Here is a 19,986-nt window from a genome sequence, read left to right on the forward strand (position 1 = left end):
TACATTTAAATTTCTAATTCATGCAGAATATATCTTTATACATAACGCAAAGTGGACATCTTGCTTTGCTTTTTCTGTAAGAACAGCCAATTATGTCCATGCTGTTCATTAAATAAACCACCTTTTATTACACCTGTGTTATATACTGTGTTGTATCCCATACATACTTAGGTTATTTCTGGGCTTTCCTTTTCTTGTCACCTTTTCTTTTGTTGTTTTAACTACATCAGATTAATGTAGTAAACGCTAATATCTAGAAAGGCAGGTCACTACTCTTTTTTGTAATTTTCTTGTGCCTTCTCAGACATTTATTTTTTCTTCTATGTGATCTTTGAATTGATTTTGTTCCAAGGTAAGTCCCACTAGACATCTGATAGAATTTGTATCAAATATATCTATATTAATTTTGGAAAGATGAACATTTCTGTGATGTCACGTCTTCCTGTCAAGGAACACAATGTGTATCTCTGTTTGTTTGAATCTTTTAGGTGCTGATCCTTTCCTGCTAACTTTATTTCTGGTGACATGTATATCTTTTGCTCTTGTGAATGAAATTCTTTTCCCCATTTCTATTTTTATCTGGTTATTGTGAGGGCTAAGAAAAGCTATTGAAATGTGTGTGTATTTATCTTATATCCCGCTCTATGTCGTAATTGCTGTGGTAGTTTTTCTTAAAGTTATTTGTTTGTTTTTCTCCCTGCTGTCAATGTGGATAATTATAATTCATTATGTATAAGTTTCAGTTCATTCTCATCCATTCTATTTGACATACATCTTCCATCGCAGCAGCCTATAAGAGATGTCAGAAGTGCTTAGCAATGTACCACATATTTATTCTTCCCTTCCTCCACCCATATCACTGGCAAACACCAATCTTTTTACTATCCATAGTTTTGCGTTTGTGAGAACATCATATAGTTGGAATTTAACTGTAATTGACTGTGCTTGATTGTTTTTATTTGTGTGTATCAGCAGTTGTACAGAGTTTGGTAACTTGTAGTTTTAGTCGATTAAGAGTCATTAAAATCTTTTGGTGAATTTGTGTAGAAAACCATTAGAGTAAAGGAATCCAGACGTTCTAAATAACCAGAAATATAAATAACTATAAATCTCACAGGAACGTGTTTTTGGTGCAGTGATATGAAATAATCCCCAGGTGATCTTTTTGTTGCAGGGTAGAAGATGTCTATGGACGTGACATTTCTGGGGACAGGTGCAGCATACCCATCTCCAACCCGGGGTGCTTCTGCCATGGTCCTTCGGTGTGAGGGCGAGTGCTGGCTCTTTGACTGTGGGGAGGGAACACAGACACAGCTTATGAAAAGCCAGCTTAAAGCAGGTTAGTGTGCCTTCAGCTATCTCATTAAGAGTCTCTTTTGTTCCGCTTCATATTCTTGGTTTGCCTTAGTCCTTTTGTTCAGAAACAACCCTCAGGCATCCGGTTATACCTGCAAACTTAATTTGCTTATTCGCTTTTCATTCATCCTGTGAATGTTTTTCCCTGTAAATGTTGAGAGCAAAGATTTATGGAGGGTTGGAGGGTTGGCACATGGAGTAAGATACATCGGGCGTATCAGGTGGACACTGCCCTTAGCAAGGGATCGGTGTACATACTTATTTCCACCAGGAGACAGTTGTCATGAGAGGATGCAAAGGACAGTAGATGTTTGCAAGGGGGAGGTGCTCTTTTCCACTTGGGACGGTTAGGGTAAACATCTCCGAGAGTGGACCTTTGGTTGCTGAAGGAAGAAGAGGAATTCCCTGAGCCGGCCAGCGGGTCTGGAGTGAGCAGGGGCCTGCACCTGGAAGACAGAACAGTCCCACAGTGAAAAACCTCAGGGTAGAGTCAGCAGACGGGGTTCCAGTCTCAACCTTGTGGAGGGCTTGTGGCCTTAGCAGAGTAGTAAACTTACAACTTGATTTTCCTTATCTTGAAAATGGGATTAATAAGGCACTGGGAGAATTATATAACAGTTTCTTCTCTCTGTGGTTGCTTCCTTCTTGTTCAATCTTCGCTCAAGTGCCATCTCCTCAGAGGGTTTTCTTGAACTTTCTGGGTTCCTTTCTCACTCTAGTGATTCTTTTACTTTGTCCTATTTTTATTGACTTCTTAGCATCATCAGTATCTGGAATTACATTATTTAAGTAGTTTGTTTCTGTGTTCTGTATCTCCCTGTGCTGGAAAGTAAGCTCAGTGATCACTTATACACCTAATAGATGCCTGGTAGATATCTAGTCAGTTAGTGAACGGATAAGATATTTAACAACTTAGTACAGTGCTTCTCACTTATTAGATCTTAGTTATTGAAGTCATTCTTCCTACAACTCATCACAGTGTATGGCACTTGATGACCAAAGGAAAGCTAATTCTAGTGTCCAAGGATCTCTTGGTCTGGTGATGGAAACTGACATAGAGACAGTCATCAGTCATGTTGTATGATAAGTAGAATAATGGAGATATTTTCTTGTACTTTTGGAGCACAAAGGTGCGGCACTAACTGTGCCTACACATTAAGAGAAGGCATTCCAGAGGTGGTAGCAGTTAAGCTAGGCTCCAAGAGATAAATAAAAGTCTTTCTGGGAGAGAAGTAGGGGTAGGTAGTTAAGGAACAGACAACAAAGTGAGCAACAATAAGGAAGTTTCCAGGAAAGAAATGGCGTGTTTGGGGAACATTGAATACTTGGCTGGTGTCGATGGGACTAAGAATGCTGAAAAGGTAAGTGAGGCTGACTGTGAAGTTCTCTGTTGCATAGTAAGATATTTGGACCTTATTATTGAACTGGCAATAAGGAACCATTGAATGCTTTTAAGTAGGGGAATGGTGTGACCTGATTTGTGTTTCAGGACAGAGTTTTCTAATGGCACATGGATTGGGAGGCAGAGAATAGCACCAGAGAGACCAGTTCCAAGGCAGCTGCAACTTATTTGAGGGTGAGAATAAGAGTATGAGGAGTTGAAGCGGGATGTAGAGATGGGGTGGAGATGAGAGGGTCCGTTTAAGAAGGACTCGTACAGCCAGAGGCAAGTGGTGGCTGACTGAGTGTCTAGTGTGTGAGGAAGTGAAGTCACTACGGGTCACTGATGGTGATGCACTGGACCTAGAGGGAAGTCTAGAAAAGGGTTGCTGGAGGAAGAAGCCCTGGAGCACATGGCCTGGAGGTATACCCCATTGAAGCCTATGTATTTACTATCTTGGGTTGAACCCCTGAGGGAAGTGCTTTACTCTTCTGGGATCACATAGGGATTCCTTTCATGAGAGCCCTCAAGGTAGCAGGGGCTAGATGCCAGGCTATGTATTGAGCACTTTAGAGAGTCGGGGTTGAGGTGGCAGGGTGGATTAAAATGGAAACAAGAAACCGTAGGTGTGAGTACCAGAGGGTGGGTGTGAGGGCAAGTCTTTACTTTTATTTAATACCTGTGTCAGTTGTCTAGTGTTTCCTGACAGACTATAGATTTAGTAACTTATTTGCATTTATCTTCTCAGTTTCTGTGGGTTAGGGAATTGAGGCCTGGCTTAGCTGGTATCTCGCTTTCAGGTAATCACTAGGCCAGGTGTTGATTGGGCTTATGCTCTCATCAAAGGCTCAGCAGGGAGGACTCTGCTTCTCAGCACACTCAGGCTGTTGGCAGAACCTTAGGGCGTGAGGATCATCTGTCCTGAGCTCCTTACGGCCTCCCGTGGTTCTTTGCTATGTGTGTTTCTGCTTTGTGAGAACTTGCTTCCTCACAGCCATGAGTGAGAAAGAGACTCTCTAGGAAGTCTGCTAGTGAGATAAGCCTTACAAGACGTGACCGAAAACCCCGGAATTTATTTGTTTAAATTTGCGTATTCTTGCATTTTTAGACTTCAGTCACCTCCAAGGTACTCTCTGATGCAGTACACCGATTGAGACACTTCTTCCACTGCTCAAAACAGTTTTTGAACTCGCCAATGTGTATGCCTTTTAGTGCTTCTACTGCTTTTTGTTCCACCTCTTCAACATCAGCGAGACGTCTCCCTCTGAGGACTGTTTCCATCTGGGGAAACAAGAGGTCGGGCGAACAGGATGGGGCATGGGGGTCAGGCTGTTTTGGGTCAGAAACTGCTGGGCACTCACCGTGGTGTGGACAGGTGCCCTTGTAAGTCATCCACTATTAAACGGGCAAACACGTTGAAAGACTCTCCAAAAAGAATTTACTGAAGCCTGACTGGGCATGGTGGCTCATGCTTGTAATCCTGGCACTTTGGGAGGCAGAGGTGAGAGGACTGCCTGAGCCCAGGGGTTGGAGATGTGCCCTGGCAGTTTGGCAAGACCTCGCCTCCGCAATAAGTAAATTATAAGTCCCAACTACTTGGGAGGCCGAGGCAGCAGGATCACCTGAGCCCAGCAGGTTGAAGTTGTGGTGGCTGTGAGCATGCCACTGCACTCCAGCGTGGGTGATGGAGTGAGACTCCAACTAAAAAAAAAAAGTTCACTGAAGCCAAGCGCAGCCTCTCACAGCAACACCGGCTGATACGCTGCTGTCGGGTTCCCAGAACACTTACGTCACAGGTGGAGCCTGTTGTAGGGGCCCACCCTCTAAAAAATAATTGTTTTTTGGGGGGGCCCCTCATGTATATGTATATAATAATATAATCACGTTGCATCACCGTGCCAAGTCACAAATCCTACCACAGCCCAAAGGAGGGGATTGTAGGCCATGACCGCCAGGAGGCAGGGGCCATCAGCGCCACCTTAGGTCTGTCTGCCCAAGTCCGCTTCTCCAGTGTCTCGTATTTTACAGGTCCTTCATGCATGTTTTGAATAAACAGTTGGTAAAGCTAAGCCGGGAAAAAAGCAGAAATGTGCAAGGGAACCTTGAGTTTACTACATTTCTGTGGGCTTAGGGGAAAAAAAATCCCCGGCCTCAGAGAGGAAGGTGGGATGGGAATCCCAGAGTGGTGTCTATGACTCTCTTGTGCTTCAGATGTCCTCAGTCTGAAACTGAATTGCTGCATCCTCAGTACATCCTGGTTTCTCTCATTAACTCATTATGGGCCTATCATTATTTGATTTATTGAAACCCTTTCAGCTTGTACCACTGTCTGGGGTAATATGTTTTATGAGGATTTTCTCTTTGTCTAAACATACTTCTTTACGCTTCCATGGTCCTGATCCTAACATGCAAGCATCTGACTAACAAGTGCAGGTTTGCAACCTCCCTCTCTCCCTCCCTCTCTCCCTCCTTTCCTTCCTCTGCTTTCCTGTGCTTTCTTTCCTTGCCTGCTTGCTTGGGTCTTGCTTTGTTGCCCTGGCTGGTCTTAAATTCCTGAGTGCAAGTGATCCTCCCACCTTAGCCTCCCCAGCAGCTGGGATTACAGGCATGTGCCACCATCCATTTCTTTCCTAATTTTAAAGCACAGGCTCAAGCCTTCTTAATTCCCCTAGAAATGATTATTAAAAGTGTTATAGGCTGGGCACTTTGGCTCATGCCTGTAACCTAGTACCTTGCAAGGCCAACACAGGAGGATCACTTGAGGCCACAGTCCAAAAGATTTAGGAAGCCAGAGTTAGGGAAACATAACAAGATCCCGTCTCTACAATATATTATGTAACATCTCTACAAAAAATTAGCCAGGCCTGGTGGTGCACCTGTAGTCGCATCTACTCAGGAGGCTAAGTTGGGAGAATTGCTTGAGCCCAGGAGGTCAGGGCTGCAGTGAGATGTGATAGTGCCACTGCATTCCAGTCTAGGCGATAGAGCAAGACCCTGTCTCTGTTTAAAAAACAACAAAAAGTTACAAAAGCAGGATATTTGAAATGATTATAAAAAGGTTAGCTGGGTGTGGTGGCACATGCCTGTAGTTCTGGCTACTTGGAAGGCTGAGGCAGAAGGATCGCCAGAGCCCAGAAGGTCAAGGCTGCGGTGGCCGTGAGTGTGCCACTGCACTGCAGCCTGGGCAACAGAGTGAGACACAAACTCAAAAAAAAAAAAGTAGATATACTCATTGTAGAAGGTAAAACTATACCTCATAGGTAAATTTTCTGTAGATATATATATATGGTGATCATATGGGTGGGGTGTGTGTGTGTGCCATTTTGCATAGATAGGATCACACCGCGCTTAGCATAACCTGCTTTGTTTAAGCTGATGAGCAACATATACGAACAATGTGTTGCAGAACTTTTCCTATGGTGGCAAATATACCTGCATCGCCGTTTTTAGAGGATGCTCAATAGTCCACTGCTCTGTGTATCATTCCCCCCATAACTTCCTTGTTCCCAAGTGAAGGGGAACTCATGCAGTTTTCCCTCTTCATTTGTTAGCTTCCTCATACCTTTGATAATTGTTCGCTATGCCTCCTTTCTCCGAAATCTGGTTTTTTGAGGCCCCGACATTGTGGCTCATGCCTGTAATCCCAAAACTTTGTGAAGCTGAGGTGGGAGGATCCCTTCAGCCCAGGAATTCAAGACTGTGGTGAGCTGTGATGATGTCACTATACTCTGGTCTGGGTGACAGAGTAAAATTGACTCAAAAAACAAGAAAGTAGTTTCTTTAAAAATGGAATGTGTGTCTTCTTGAAACTGATAACTGTGGGAAGTAATTTTTCAGTTAATTTGACTTGCTTGCTTTGGGTTCCTAGGTGGTTTTGTTGTTCAGATTGACTTTGTTTTGGGGTAGTTAGGGAGAGGGCCCTGAGAGTATGATGTTGGCAGTTTTGAGGACAGTGGGGGATCTGGACTCAGTGACTGCTGGAGTTCTTTTGTGAGCCGAGTCCTCAGGTCACACTGGGAGGTGCTTGACAGCCTGAACAGAGAGAAGCGGGAAATGAAAGGATTCTAAAAGCCAAAAAGCAGGAATAAGGAACATACTGGGAAAACGTCAAGAGTGCCTCCAGGGGATTCTCAAGATCCAAATCAGCCTCTGCTCAGTCTCTTGTTCTGTGCTGCTGGGTGCTGAGCTTGGCATAGTAATTCTCAGAAGGCTTGCTTGGAGAGCGCTTGATGGCACAGGACAAGTCACATTACAATAAATTTTTCCTGTTCTTTTGTGGTCTCAATAAACTGTTGCTATACTTTTATGGTACCAAATGTTTAAAACAGTTGGGCCCTGAGTAAAGGACCAAAAGCCTCTGTTATACTGGAAATGTGTTAGTTGTGATTGTCACTTTGGAAATGCAGTGTGGGTGCCTCTTAGAAAATGCTGGTGTGGCATCCTGCCACATACCAGCAATAAATCCAGCTTGCCATTGGCTAAATCAAGTTATAGCCTAAACCAGTGTGCACTGGAAAAGCTGTTGTGTTAGTTCAGACTCAGAGGAAGAGATGGGCCTCGGCAGTCTCACGTCATGCCATAGGGATGCTTCCCTCGGGTCTGCATTCTGGCCTTTATTGCCCACCTTCTCCCTCTCAGTCCCTCACCTTGCTCCTCTCCCCCCTCCCTTTTCTCTCCCTTCTTCACCCTCCTTCCTTGTTCTCCGACCCCTTCCACCTCACCCAGACAAACAGGCTCTGACTTGATTGCTTAATCCCTGTCCGGTGTTGGGAATCCTTGGAAGGCACTTTGGGGTTCAGGCACTGGCCCGGTCAGTTGGAACTAGTGAAACATGTTTTGCTGGAAGTACATGTTTGCTATTCTCAGAGGGAGCAGTAGGGGGCAGTGTAGCTGCTGGATGCTTTTGACAGTTGAGGACCATTTAGTTAAGTGAATTATTTTGTATATTTCACTTTTTTTTAAAAAATGAGAATTTGTAGGAAAATATTCTGTAAAACTATGTCATTGGAAGATGTTTTATGAGAAATTTATATTTCATTAGAGCCATCTAGTGAAATAAAGTCTGTCTGACTTGCTTCTGGAATCATGTAGCAAAATGTAAACAATGAGCTTATGGCAGTAAGTAGAACTTCTAAATTCAGTTTACTACTTTTTCTGTAAACTGTTAGTTTTGTTTCCAGTAGTGCTGTAAGGGTTTTTATTTCCGAAAAGTTCCACATGTATCTCTCTGTCTCAATCCAAAGGGAGAATTACCAAGATCTTCATCACACATCTTCATGGAGACCATTTATTTGGTCTTCCTGGCCTCCTCTGCACCATCAGTCTGCAGAGTGGTTCCATGGTCTCCAGACAGCCTCTTGAAATCTACGGCCCGGTAGGGCTCCGGGACTTCATCTGGCGAACCATGGCGCTCTCTCACACGGAATTGGTCTTCCCTTACGTGGTCCATGAACTGGTGCCCACCACAGACCAGTGTCCTGCAGAAGAATCACAAGAGTTTGCCCTTTTGAACAACAGAGCAGAAAGCCCACCCAAGGAGGGGCAAGGAAGAACTATCCTATTAGACTCAGAAGAAAGCTCATACCTTCTGGTTGATGATGAACAGTTTGTTGTCAAAGCCTTTCGCCTTTTTCACAGAATTCCCTCATTTGGGTTTTCAGTCATAGAAAAGAAACGCCCAGGTAAACTCAATGCACAGAGACTAAAAGACCTCGGTAAGTATATTTTTTTCCTTCCGACCAATAAGGCTGTTGCTGACTGCCCCTGTTAGAAGTGTTGTGGTAAACTTCCATCCCTGCATCCCGCGTCTGAAACTGACGTTTTCTCTACTTTGCCCAAAGTTTACTTATTAAGGGAAATGCATGGAGCCAAAAGAGAAGTGTACATTTGAACCCTTCTCTCTTCAGGTCCCTGGATGTACGTTCATAGTCTGTCTTCTGCTTACACCATCTTGGTTGGCAAAATGGTTTGGGTGGTAGCGGGGTTCGTTTCAGGTACAGGCTTTGCTTTTCCATGTCTTCCTTTTGAAAATGTTTTCAGTGTCATCTTTGGCCTGAGAATTTTTGCCATGGTGCCTAACCATGCAACGGGAACCAACTGCCCTCAAGGTTTCCTTCTCCATCTAGTCTGCCTACTCTCTCAGCCTTGGTTAAATCAGCTTGGTGTTCAGAATACCGTGACTCAGCAAGCTTGACATGCCGGGGTCACTGCAGTTGAAAGCAAGCATTCTGAGTGGGGCTCGGGGCCCTGTGAGGCCTTACACCTCTTCCATGCTAAGCTAGCACACAGGAGGAGGTCTTCAGCACCTCTCGTGGGGCACAGTCCAGATACACTATGCCTCCATTACTGCCAGCTTCCTTGGCATCGTGTGGCAGTGCCTGTACAGAGCATGGTGGTATTTTCTGTATTTTTAAAACAATTTATACAGTCTCTTCCTCAACTAAAAAGGCTAGATAATAAGGAAAGGTGACTCAAGCCAGGGTTACTTCTATTATATAAAATCCTATGGAAATATTATATTTGGAAACTTTAAATATGATCTTGTGGAATTGGTGATCACATTATCCTTGTGTATGAGCATGATCCAGAGTGATGATCAGGTGTTAGTCTAGACTAATATGAGATTTAAGCCCAGTTTGATTAATGTGTGACTGCCCCTATATTCCAGGAAGACTGATCATATATGATTGCCTGAGTTGTTCTTTGATCTTGTGATCCAGACAATCTTTTAACAATTTTTTTTTCAATAAGTTAGTCACTTTGTAAGTTCCTGTCTTGACTGGGCTTTGATTATATTTTCACTTAAATGTATGCTCTAATTTCATCCAAAGGTGAGCTTATTAAATAAAGCACTTTCAAAATCTGTTATTTCCATGTACAGCAGAGAATCAAGGGTGTTAAAATGACTGTAATAAGGTCTCAGTGGGACTTATGAACTTAAAACTTACTGACACATGTACATGGAAAATGTTTTAAGTGCTGCATTGTTAATATCAATCTATACTGAAATTTTAAAAATGTATAAATATTCCAGTTTTCCACAAATGGTAAAACGTTTATAACAATTATGAAAAGAATTGGATGTCTTTTCCATTAGCTTTTTGCAATGCTGTTAAAATAGACTCTTAAAAAATGATACATTCCATTCCTGTGATACAATGTTATCTGCCTTCATCATTAGGTGTTCCGCCAGGTCCTGCCTATGGGAAGCTGAAAAATGGAATTTCTGTTGTTCTGGAAAATGGGGTTACAATTTATCCCCAAGATGTCTTAAAAAAACCTATTGTTGGAAGAAAAATCTGCATATTGGGTGACTGTTCTGGGGTTGTGGGTGATGGAGGAGTGAAGCTATGCTTTGAAGCAGACCTGTTGATCCATGAAGCGACCCTGGATGACGCCCAGATGGACAAAGCAAAGGAGCATGGCCATAGCACACCACAGATGGCGGCGACATTTGCAAAGTTGTGCCATGCAAAGAAGCTGGTTCTGACTCACTTCAGTCAGAGGTACAAACCAGTGGCCTTGGCCAGAGAAGGAGAAACAGATGGCATTGCAGAACTAAAAAAGCAAGCTGAGTCAGTGCTGGATCTCCAAGAAGTGACTCTAGCAGAAGATTTTATGGTGATAGGCATTCCGATCAAGAAATGAAACCAGTGTTCCTGAATGCATATTGACATATCTGTGAATATGTTACTGACCCTATAGTCCTGTTTTTTATTTTTTGTTTCTAGTCTGAAATTATCTGGGCTCTAATAATCCTAAAAAGAATGGAGCTGCATTGCTGAACTGACTCAATAGTCAGAGGGAGCAAGTTTTTTGATAATAAATCATTTTTTAAAGAAAAAACCCCCCAGCAACCTTCTTAAAGCCCAAATCTGACAATATGTTCAGGTATGCTTCTTATTTTGTGCTGTTGCCACAGCTAAAAGCCAATATTCTATGCAGTCCTGGGCTTAGCTTCTGCCCAACTTTATTGCTGCTTTTGGGAAAATACACAGGGCTTGACCCTCTTGGCTAAAAATTGTTTTTTGACAGTTTGTGTTGAATCTGTTTGTATTAGTAACCAAGTAGGGAGAAATGTAATGAGACACTGGACATGCAGGATTGACGATAACATGACTATAACTGTGATGGAATACTGAGTACAGGGTTTGGCTGGGTGTTTATTTTATTGAACTTTCTGGTTTGCTCTTAACCCATGGTTCTCAGCTGGGGTGAGGCTGCCCCCCTATAGAAAGCTTTGACGTTGAGGAGATGTTTTCTTCTCACAGTAACAGGATGGGGGATAGGGGTGGTACTTCTACTGGTATTTATTCAGTAGAAGTTAAGGATATTAGATGACTTGCAAAGTTTAGGTCAGTCCTAATACAATAACCATCTCACCCCAGAATGCAAATTGCAGGTCCGTTGAGCTACACAGCAAATGAAAACTTATACTCCCAATGTGGATATACTTTACCAAAATTAGTGCCATTATAGGTTGAATTACTAGGTAAATCAAATCTTACAACAAATCCTAAAGAGTAAATATTGTTGAAATTGGAATGAATATGTTGGAATGGTATTCAAATATCATTTGAATGAAATGAGCCATCAGTTGAAATGTATGAATCTGAAGGTAAAAAATGGTATCCATTAAATTGAGGTTTAATTTACACGTCCCTATTAATAAATAATTTTTTGTTAAATTTAGGGTCTCATTCTGTTGTCCAGGCTGGAGTGCAGTAGCACAATTGCAGCTCATCAAAGCCTCAAACTTCTAGGCTCATGCAGTCCTCCTGCCTCAGCCTCTTAAGTAGCTGAAACAACAGGCGCATGCCACCATGCCTGTAGTTTTTTGGAGTCTTGCTATGTTGCCTAGGCTGGTCTCAAATTCCTGGGCTCAAGCAGTCCTCCTGCCTCAGTCTCCCAAAGTGCTGGGATCATAGTCACGAGCCACTGTGCCCAGCCCCTGTTAATAATTCTTTGAGTACAGTTTTTTTTGTTTGTTTGTTTTTTCTTGAGTTGGAGTCTCACTCTGTCACCCAGACTGGAGTGCAGTGGCTGCTCCGGCCACCGCAGCCTTGACCCACTGGGCTCCGGCGATCCTTCCGCCTCAGCCTTCCAAGCAACTGGAACTGTAGGCGCGCGCTACCACGCCCGGCTATGAGTACGGTTTTGATAAATGTTCTTTCTAGAATAGTTCTTCCTTCTGAGCCCCCATCCATCTGCCAAGGTGTATCTCTGCCTCACTTGCCCCGCAGCATTTCTCATGTGTTCCGGGGAAAGCGAGTCTTGAGTGCTGATCCATTCAGAGGAGCTCCCGAATCAAATCCGTCTGAGGAACCCTTGATGCAGTGTGTTCCTCTGAAAGTGGTCTGCTGACCATCAATATATTAAAAGCAGTACTGCTTTGTGTTTTTGTTTTTGAGTTGGAGTCTCACTCTTGTTGCCTAGGCTGGAATGCAGTGGCACGCTTACAGCCACTGCAGCCTCCACCTGCAGGACTTAGGCAGTCCTTCTGCCTCAGCCTTGCAAGTAGCTGGAACTACAGATGTACACCACCACGTTCAGCTAGGTTTTGTGTGTGTGTGTGTGTGTGTGATTTATTGTAGAGATGAGGTCTCACCATGTTGCCCAGGCTGGTCTTGAACCTGCAGGCTCAGGCAGTCCTCTCGCCTCAGCCTCCCAAAGTGCTGGGATTACAGGCTGAGCCACTGCACCCTGCCAGTACTGCTTTGAATAATCACAAGCCAGTCTTTGGTGCAGGAAGACCTAGTTTCAGAGTCTCATTCTGTACTTTAGGGTGGCCTCACGTTGTGAGCTGGAGCAGGCGACTTATGCTTTGAGCTTCTTCCGCTTGTTCATCTCTAAAACGGGAAAGGTGATGATCCTGCTTCTAAGCAAGGCTAAATGAGACCGCACCTATAAGGAGCAGAGCACATAGTTTAAAGGGTCGGTGAGTCCTGTCGTACAGGGTACTGCCAAGTCTAGTGACCCCCCCTCAGTCTTGTTTCGCCAAATGTCGTCTGGTAACAGCTCAAGAGCCTGGAGAGGTTTAGAGTGCACGTATTTAGAGACATTGTCATAGTGTGTGGTGTTAAATTTAGGTTAAAAAAATGTACTCCCAAGCCGGGCTCGGTGGCTCAGCCTGTAATCCCGCGCCTTTGGGAGGCTGAGGTGAGTGTATTGCCTGAGCCCGCGGGTTCAAGACCCGCCTGGGCAGCGAGACCTCATCTCTACAATAAATCAAAAAATCAGCCGGGCGTGGTAGCTCATGCCTGTAATTCCGGCTACTTGGAAGGCTGAGGCGGAAGGATCGCCGGAGCCCAGCAGGCCGAGGCTGCGGTGGCCGGGAGCGGCCACTGCACTCCAGTCTGGGCGACAGAGTGAGACTCCAACTCAAAAAAAAAAAAAAATAGTACTCCCAGTTCTCAAAAGTTGTTTCCACTTGTTGAAATAGACCCTAAGTCAGCTGTTTCCTAATACACTTCACTAATGTGCTTTTAAAGAACTTTGAATCATATATGCAGCGCATTCTTGGTAGAGATCTTTAAGATTCAAGAAAATAAAGCAATTACTCATGACTCCACCACCCAGAGAGAGCTGCTATTTCTGATCCGGTGTGTTCAGACTGAGGTGTGAGTCAGGATGACTCGGTGTGAAGGTGGAGAGAGGTCCCTAGCTCAGTAGGTTTGAGTGGTACCTAAGAACCTGCGTTTTTAATAAGCCCCTCCTCCCAGGTGATTCTGAAGTATGCGGTTGGCAGACCACATGGGGAGAAAAGTTTTCTATGCACTTAAAAAAATTGGGGTATGTACAGATCTTTTATATATGCGCCTACGTATGTTTGTATGTAGATGATATACATGTATACATGTATAGTTTTACATATAGGCTGATCTCAGCTTTTTCTCGTTTAATATGAGCATTTCCCCCATGGTATTAAATGTTCTCTGAAAGCCTGAATTTAACAGTTTTATAATATTTCATTCTGTAGGTGGAGTATCATTTAACCATTTTCCTATTGGGGGCATTGAGATTGTTTTTCATCATTATAAATAATACTATCACGAACATTACGCATAAGCCTTGGTGTCTCTGAATATTCCCCCATTGGAATTGATTGAGGGCAAAACATCTGACTTATACTCGTAGGCAGGGAGGAACCGCCCACTTGTCTTTGTGCTCATTCACTCCTTTTAGCAGCACAGGAATGGCCTGTCTCATGGCTCCATCCATAGGTGACATGACCTTTTTTTTTTTTAATTTGAGTTGGAGTCTCACTCTGTCACCCAGACTGGAGTGCAGTGCCCACTCCCGGCCACTGCAACCAACCTTGACCTGCCGGGCTCTGGTGATCCTTCTGCCTTAGCCTTCCAAGTAGCTGGAACTACAGATGTGCGCTACCACACCCGGCTAGTTTTTGATTTATTGTAGAGATGAGGTCTCACCAAGTTGCCCAGGTGGGTCTCGAACCCGCAGGCTCAGGCAATCCACTCACCTCAGCCTCCCAAAGCGCTGGGATTATAGGCTGAGCCACCGAGCCCAGCCTGACATGACCTTTCTAACACTTCTTCGCCAAGACATTAGTCCTACCAAGCTTACTTTTGCCTCCAATGCAGATAACTTTATTATGTCATTCAACTGGCACATAATGTGGTTTCCTTGAATATTCTTATGCTGGTTTAAAATTTAGGTAGTTGTAACTTAAAAGATAAAAATTCTACTGCCTCAGATAGGTCCATGACAGATGTGCAGTGAATGTACTTTTGTACTCACAAAGGTGTAACTTTATGGTGAAAGCTTCTTATTGATTGATGAACTTTTCAGGTAATGAATGAGTCAATGTTTTTCTTACCCGGGAAGACTAAAAAGGAAGTGCTGGTAATGCTGTCAGTGTTCCCTCTTGGTAGGATAAGAATAGTTTAAGTGGATAGATGTGGGGTAAGAACACAAAATGCTTTTCTTCTTTAGCAGGAAATAAACAATTGCTAAGACTGAAAAATAAATCGTATTTTAAGCATATTATATTTCAGAACAAAGCAGGGAGTGGGGACGAGGGACTGCCAGATGAAGAGTTGAGAGCTCTGAAAGGGGCAAGGGAAGCTAGGAGGGTTGGTTGGGGCACCGGCTAGTACTGTTTGATAATCTTAGCTCTGTGTGTGTGTGTGTGTGTCCATTTAGTTTGGAGAATACATGAACACCCACACAACATTGCTAAGACACTGCTCTGAACAATCATCAATTGCTTGTCTCCCATGGGTGCTCCCTGTACTTGACAGATCCTCTCAATTCTCGATAATGTTCCAGTCTATCCTCCATACTGCAGTCTAAGTGCTTTTGCTCAAAATGCAAGTCTGAGCCTCGAATTACCTCTGCCTGAAACTTTTTAATGGTCTTGCCATCCTTGCCGTACCTTTCCAACCTAAACTTATGCCATATTTTTGCTGCCCCAGCCATGTGAGCCTTCTTTCAGTCCTCTGCATGGCCTGTTCCCTCAGCCTGGGATGCTCATTCTCCTCTCCTCACCTTAACTGTTGCTGGGCCTTTAGCTCACAGCCCTCCAGTCATAGGCTCGTGGAAACCTGCACTCCACCTTCCTGGTGTTGGTCGACTATTTTTATTTTGTTTCTGAGAATATTTGACTGATGTTTCTCTTTCTCACTAGCACTGTAAGCATCACAAGAGCAGAATGGTATCTGATTTTGTTTCCCTTCTGTGCCTAGCTCAGTGCCTGGAACATATGGGCACTCAATAAATAGTGTTGACTGGTACAGTTTTCCTTGTCATCCTGTTATTCAAGTAATAGACAGTGCCTTGCTCTCCTAGGAATTTTTCCTGATCAATGTTAAAAACAAAACCCCCACCCCTGGTCTCTGAACTAAAACTGGGGAGGGGGAGAGTGGTTGGTTACACGTGACTTTAATGGAGTGAATTCTTATAAATACCAACTTTAAAGCTTTGGTGTCCTAAGAGGTGCAGACAGGAGCTTAGACTCAGGGAAAGGACTGGAAACATGTTCTCTGCCTAAGAAATTAGAATGTTGACTCTTGCTGTATGTGGGGAAAACAGAACAAGGAGAAGAAGGCCAAGCCCCATGCAGGTAGGAAAATGGTGGGGAGGCTCTTCTGGGCAAGGTGGTGACGGAGCAGGTTGCACAGTGAGAGTCTCCATGAAAGAGGGTGTCCATAAAGATGCTCTGTGAGTGGGTGTGTGTCAACGGGTGAGTGAGTGAGGGGAGATCCATCTTGGGTTCATGCATCTGGGGCTCTCCTCCGGAGGTGAGTGCAATCCCCCACTGCCCTGAGAGTGGAGACCCGACCATGCAGGATCATCTGCCATTGTCAGGGCTCTCTTGAGAGGAGGCAGCAGAGAACAGCTGCTCCTCAGCATCGGCACCCGGCCCATACTGTCACCTGCAGCAGCGGACCTGTCACGAGAAGGCAGGTCGTGGAAATCTGGAATAAAGCTCCAACACTGGCAATGGGATGCCACTGGGCACCATCTTCTCAGTCTGGGACCCAGCAGAGACTTGCGTGGCCCTGCCCAGCTCTGCCTTGCCTCTGTCTTGGGGCCCAGAGGCCACTCTCTCATCAGACTCAGAGAGACAGATGCTCCTCTCCCATGCCGGAACAGGCACAGACATGTCAGATCTGAGTGGGAGACTTCACAGCGGCAGTGAGTAGGATGAGTCCAGATCTGATCCATTCTCCTCACCCAGTAGCCCGTGGGGCATCTGACCCCTTCTGAGAGCAACCCTATGAGCCTGTGCCGATAGTGGAGGGGAGGGACTGGAGACTAGAGCCACTCCTGGAGGCAGAGACCTGAAAGGAACCTGGACTCACAGAAACTGTCAAAAAGCGGAGTTTTTTTTTGTTTTTTGTTTCAGTTTTAGCTTTTTTCTTTTCTTTGTTTTTGTTTACGTTTTTGTACTTTGCTTCTGTTATTTTATTTTATTTTTTAGATCTTCTGTTTTTGGGTATTTTTGAGGGAGAGTACAGTAACGGGTTTTTGTTTGTATGATTGTATGTTTTTGTCTTTTTTTTTCTGTCTCTGTCTCTCTATTTGTTAGTTGGTACGCCTGTCTGTATTCCCTCTTCCTCTCTCTCTCAACCTCCCTTTTGTCTTCCTCTTTCCTTTTTCCATTCTTTTCCCTTTTATTATCTCATTTTGCTTTCAGGGGGCAAACAGACACCCCCATTGCAGGTTGTAAGGCAGTGGGAAGTGAGTTCCAGGGAGTCCACACAACCATCAGTGGATACTGGGATCTGCAGAGAGCTTCTGAATCACAGCTCCCCCGCAATTAAATACCTACGCTGCAAAAAGCACAGGTCCCCACCCCTAGTCCAGCTTCAGAGTTGAACAAAACCAGAGGATCTACATAAGGAAGGATAGGAGATTGAATTAAAGAAGAGGAAAATGGGGGGGGGAGGAAAAGGTACACAAATGAAGAGAAACCCAAAGAAGAATATGAGTCTCACACAAAGCACTAGGAGGAAAACCACTGAGAATACAGACTCTGGAACTCAAATAATGAAGAGCCCCCAGAAGGAGTGGTCTCAAACCCAGAAATCAAGATATTAATAGAGAGGATAACTAGAAATGAGGAGAGACGAGGAAAGAATAAAGGAGTTGATAACTGAGATAATAGCAATAAAGAATACGGTGAATGAAATAAACTGATAAGCATGGAAAGCAGAATTAGCCAAGCAGAAGAAAGAATCTCAGAGCTTAAGGACCAAAATATGGAATTAACCCAAACTGTTAAAAACATAGAAAAGATGCTTTAAAAGACAGAACCAAGAGACAAGCGATTATTTCAAGAGGCTGAACCTAAGAGTAATTGGAATCCCTGAGGCAGATTGAGAGACACACACCACCCTGAAACAAGCATTCCATAAAATTATCCAAGAAAACTTCCCTCCTCTCATCAGTGATGTGATCATTCAAACACAAGAAGTTCAGAGAACCCCTCCAAGACAACAAATAAGAAGACCAACTTCCAGACACGTAGTAACTTGTTTACACAAAGTGGATATTAAAAAAATCCTAAAGGCAGCAAGAAAGAGGGTCAGACTACCTACCAGGGAAGACCAATTAGAATAGTAGCAGACTTAACTACAGAAACACTTCAGGCTAGGAGAGCTTCGAGCCCAATCCTCACAGTTCTCAAAGTTAAACAATATAAACCAAGAATTACCTACACAGCTAAGCTTGTTTAATCAGTGATGGAGAATTAAAATCCTTCCTAGACATTCAATCTCTAAGAGTTTACACTGCCTCCTGACCAGCTCTACAAAAAACACTTAAGAAAGTAATAAACACAGAAGAAAGGGGGAAAAGTGACAATGCCCTTACAAGAATGCAGGAAAAATATTGAAAACACATGTGAATCAACCCCAAAATCAAAAGACAACAAACAAATAGCAGCAACAACAACCAACTCTATAAGAACCTCAAGACAGGGATAAACTCTCACATCTCAATAATTAGCCTGAATGTAAATGGACTAAATGCACCACTGAAAAGACACAGAATGTCAAATTGGATAAAATATCACAAGGCTACAACATATTGTCTCCAAGAGACTCGCCAGAAAGAACACTCACAGACTCAAAGTAAGAAGATGGGAAACAAAATTTCAGATGAACGGAACATAAAAAAGCAGGAGTTGCAATCTTAATATCAGACAAAATACTCTTTAAGCTATCAAAAATTTAAAAAATATAGAAGGTCAATACATAATGATAGAAGGTTCAATCCATCAACAAGAAATATCCATCCTAAACATATATGCACCCAACATAGGAGCACCAACTTTCATAAAGCAGCTTCTAGGTAAACTAAAAAAAGATATTGGCTCTAACACTATGATAGCTGGGGACTTAAACACCCCACTAACAACTCTAGACAGATCATCAAGACAAAATGTCAACAAGGAGATCTGGAACCACAGTGAACCTCAATGTGATGCTTGACCCTAGACTTAATTGATACCAACAGAACACTCCACCCAACAACTATGGAATGTACATTCCACTCATCACCACATGGAACATACACTAAGATCAACAACATCCTCGGCCATAAATCAAGCATAAACAAATTCCATAAGATTGAAATTCTGCCATGCACATTCTCAGACAACAGTGGAATAAAAATAAATATCAACAGCAACAAAGATCCCCCCCAACCCACAAAGACCCATATGGACACTAAACAGCATGATGCTAAACAACTCCTGGGTCAATGTGGAAATCAAAACGGATTAAAAGATACCTAGAGACTGGGCTCAGTGGCTCAGCCTGTAATCCCAGCACTTTGTGAGGCTGAAGTGAGTGGATTGCCTGAGTCTGTGGGTTCGAGATCTGCCTGGGCAACTTGGTGAGACCTCATCTCTACAATAAATCAAAAATTAGCCGGGTGTGGTAGCTTGTGACTGTAGTTTCAGCTACTTGGAAGGCTGAGGTGGAAGTATCACTAGAACCCAGCAGGTCAAGGCTGCGGTGGCCAGGAGTGGCCACTGCACTCCAGTCTGGGTGACGGAGTGAGACTCCAGCTCAAAAAAGGAAGAAAAAAAAAGATACCTAGAAACAAATGAAAATGAAGAAACATCTTACCAAAATCTCTGGGATGCCATGAAAACAGTAATAAAAGGGGATTTCATATCTCTATGAACACACATGAAGAAAATGGAAAGATCACAAGTTAACAGCCTAACAAATCACCTAAGGAAGCTGAAAAAGTAAGATCATCAAAACCCTAATTTCAGCAGAAGAATCCTGATCACCAAAATAAAAGCCCAAATTTGGGACATAGAAGACAAAAAGATAATATGAAAAACCAATGAAACCAACCACTAGTTCTTTGAAAGAATAAACAATGATGGACCACTAGCTAGACTGACCAAGAAAAAGAGAAAATGCCCAAATAAGCACAATCAGAAATGCAAAAGATGAAGTCACAACTGACCCTGAAGAAATAAAAAAGATTATCAGAGATTACTGTGTACACCTGTACAGAAACAAACTCGAAAACCTAAATGAAATGGAGGACTTTCTTACATCACACAACCTGCACAGGTTGAAACAAGAAGAAATCGAGACCCTAAATAGGCTAATAACAACCCAGGAAATTGACTATGTCATAAGAAAAATATCTACAGAAAAAAGCCCTGGACTAGATGGCTTTCCAGCAGAATTCTACAAGACATACAAGGAGGAGCTGATACCAATCCTACTGAAAGTATTCCAGGCAATTGAGAAAGA

At 43.4% G+C, this 19,986-nt stretch overlaps 1 protein-coding gene across 1 annotated transcript; it reads left to right on the plus strand.

Annotated features, from left to right (window-relative positions):
* The first annotated feature begins 1,179 nt into the window (after window positions 1–1,179).
* Window positions 1,180–10,878, plus strand: ELAC1 (elaC ribonuclease Z 1). The gene is made up of 3 exons (XM_008055628.2): window positions 1,180–1,339; window positions 7,981–8,451; window positions 9,918–10,878. Exons 1-3 carry the CDS (start codon window positions 1,183–1,185, stop codon window positions 10,382–10,384), a joined length of 1,095 nt encoding a protein of 364 aa, XP_008053819.1. The 5' UTR covers window positions 1,180–1,182; the 3' UTR covers window positions 10,385–10,878.
* Window positions 10,879–19,986: the final 9,108 nt, after the last annotated feature.

This window comes from Carlito syrichta, unplaced genomic scaffold, assembly GCF_000164805.1.
Source record: "Carlito syrichta isolate Samal-C Ts95f unplaced genomic scaffold, Tarsius_syrichta-2.0.1 Scaffold301896, whole genome shotgun sequence".
NCBI lineage: Eukaryota > Metazoa > Chordata > Mammalia > Primates > Tarsiidae > Carlito > Carlito syrichta.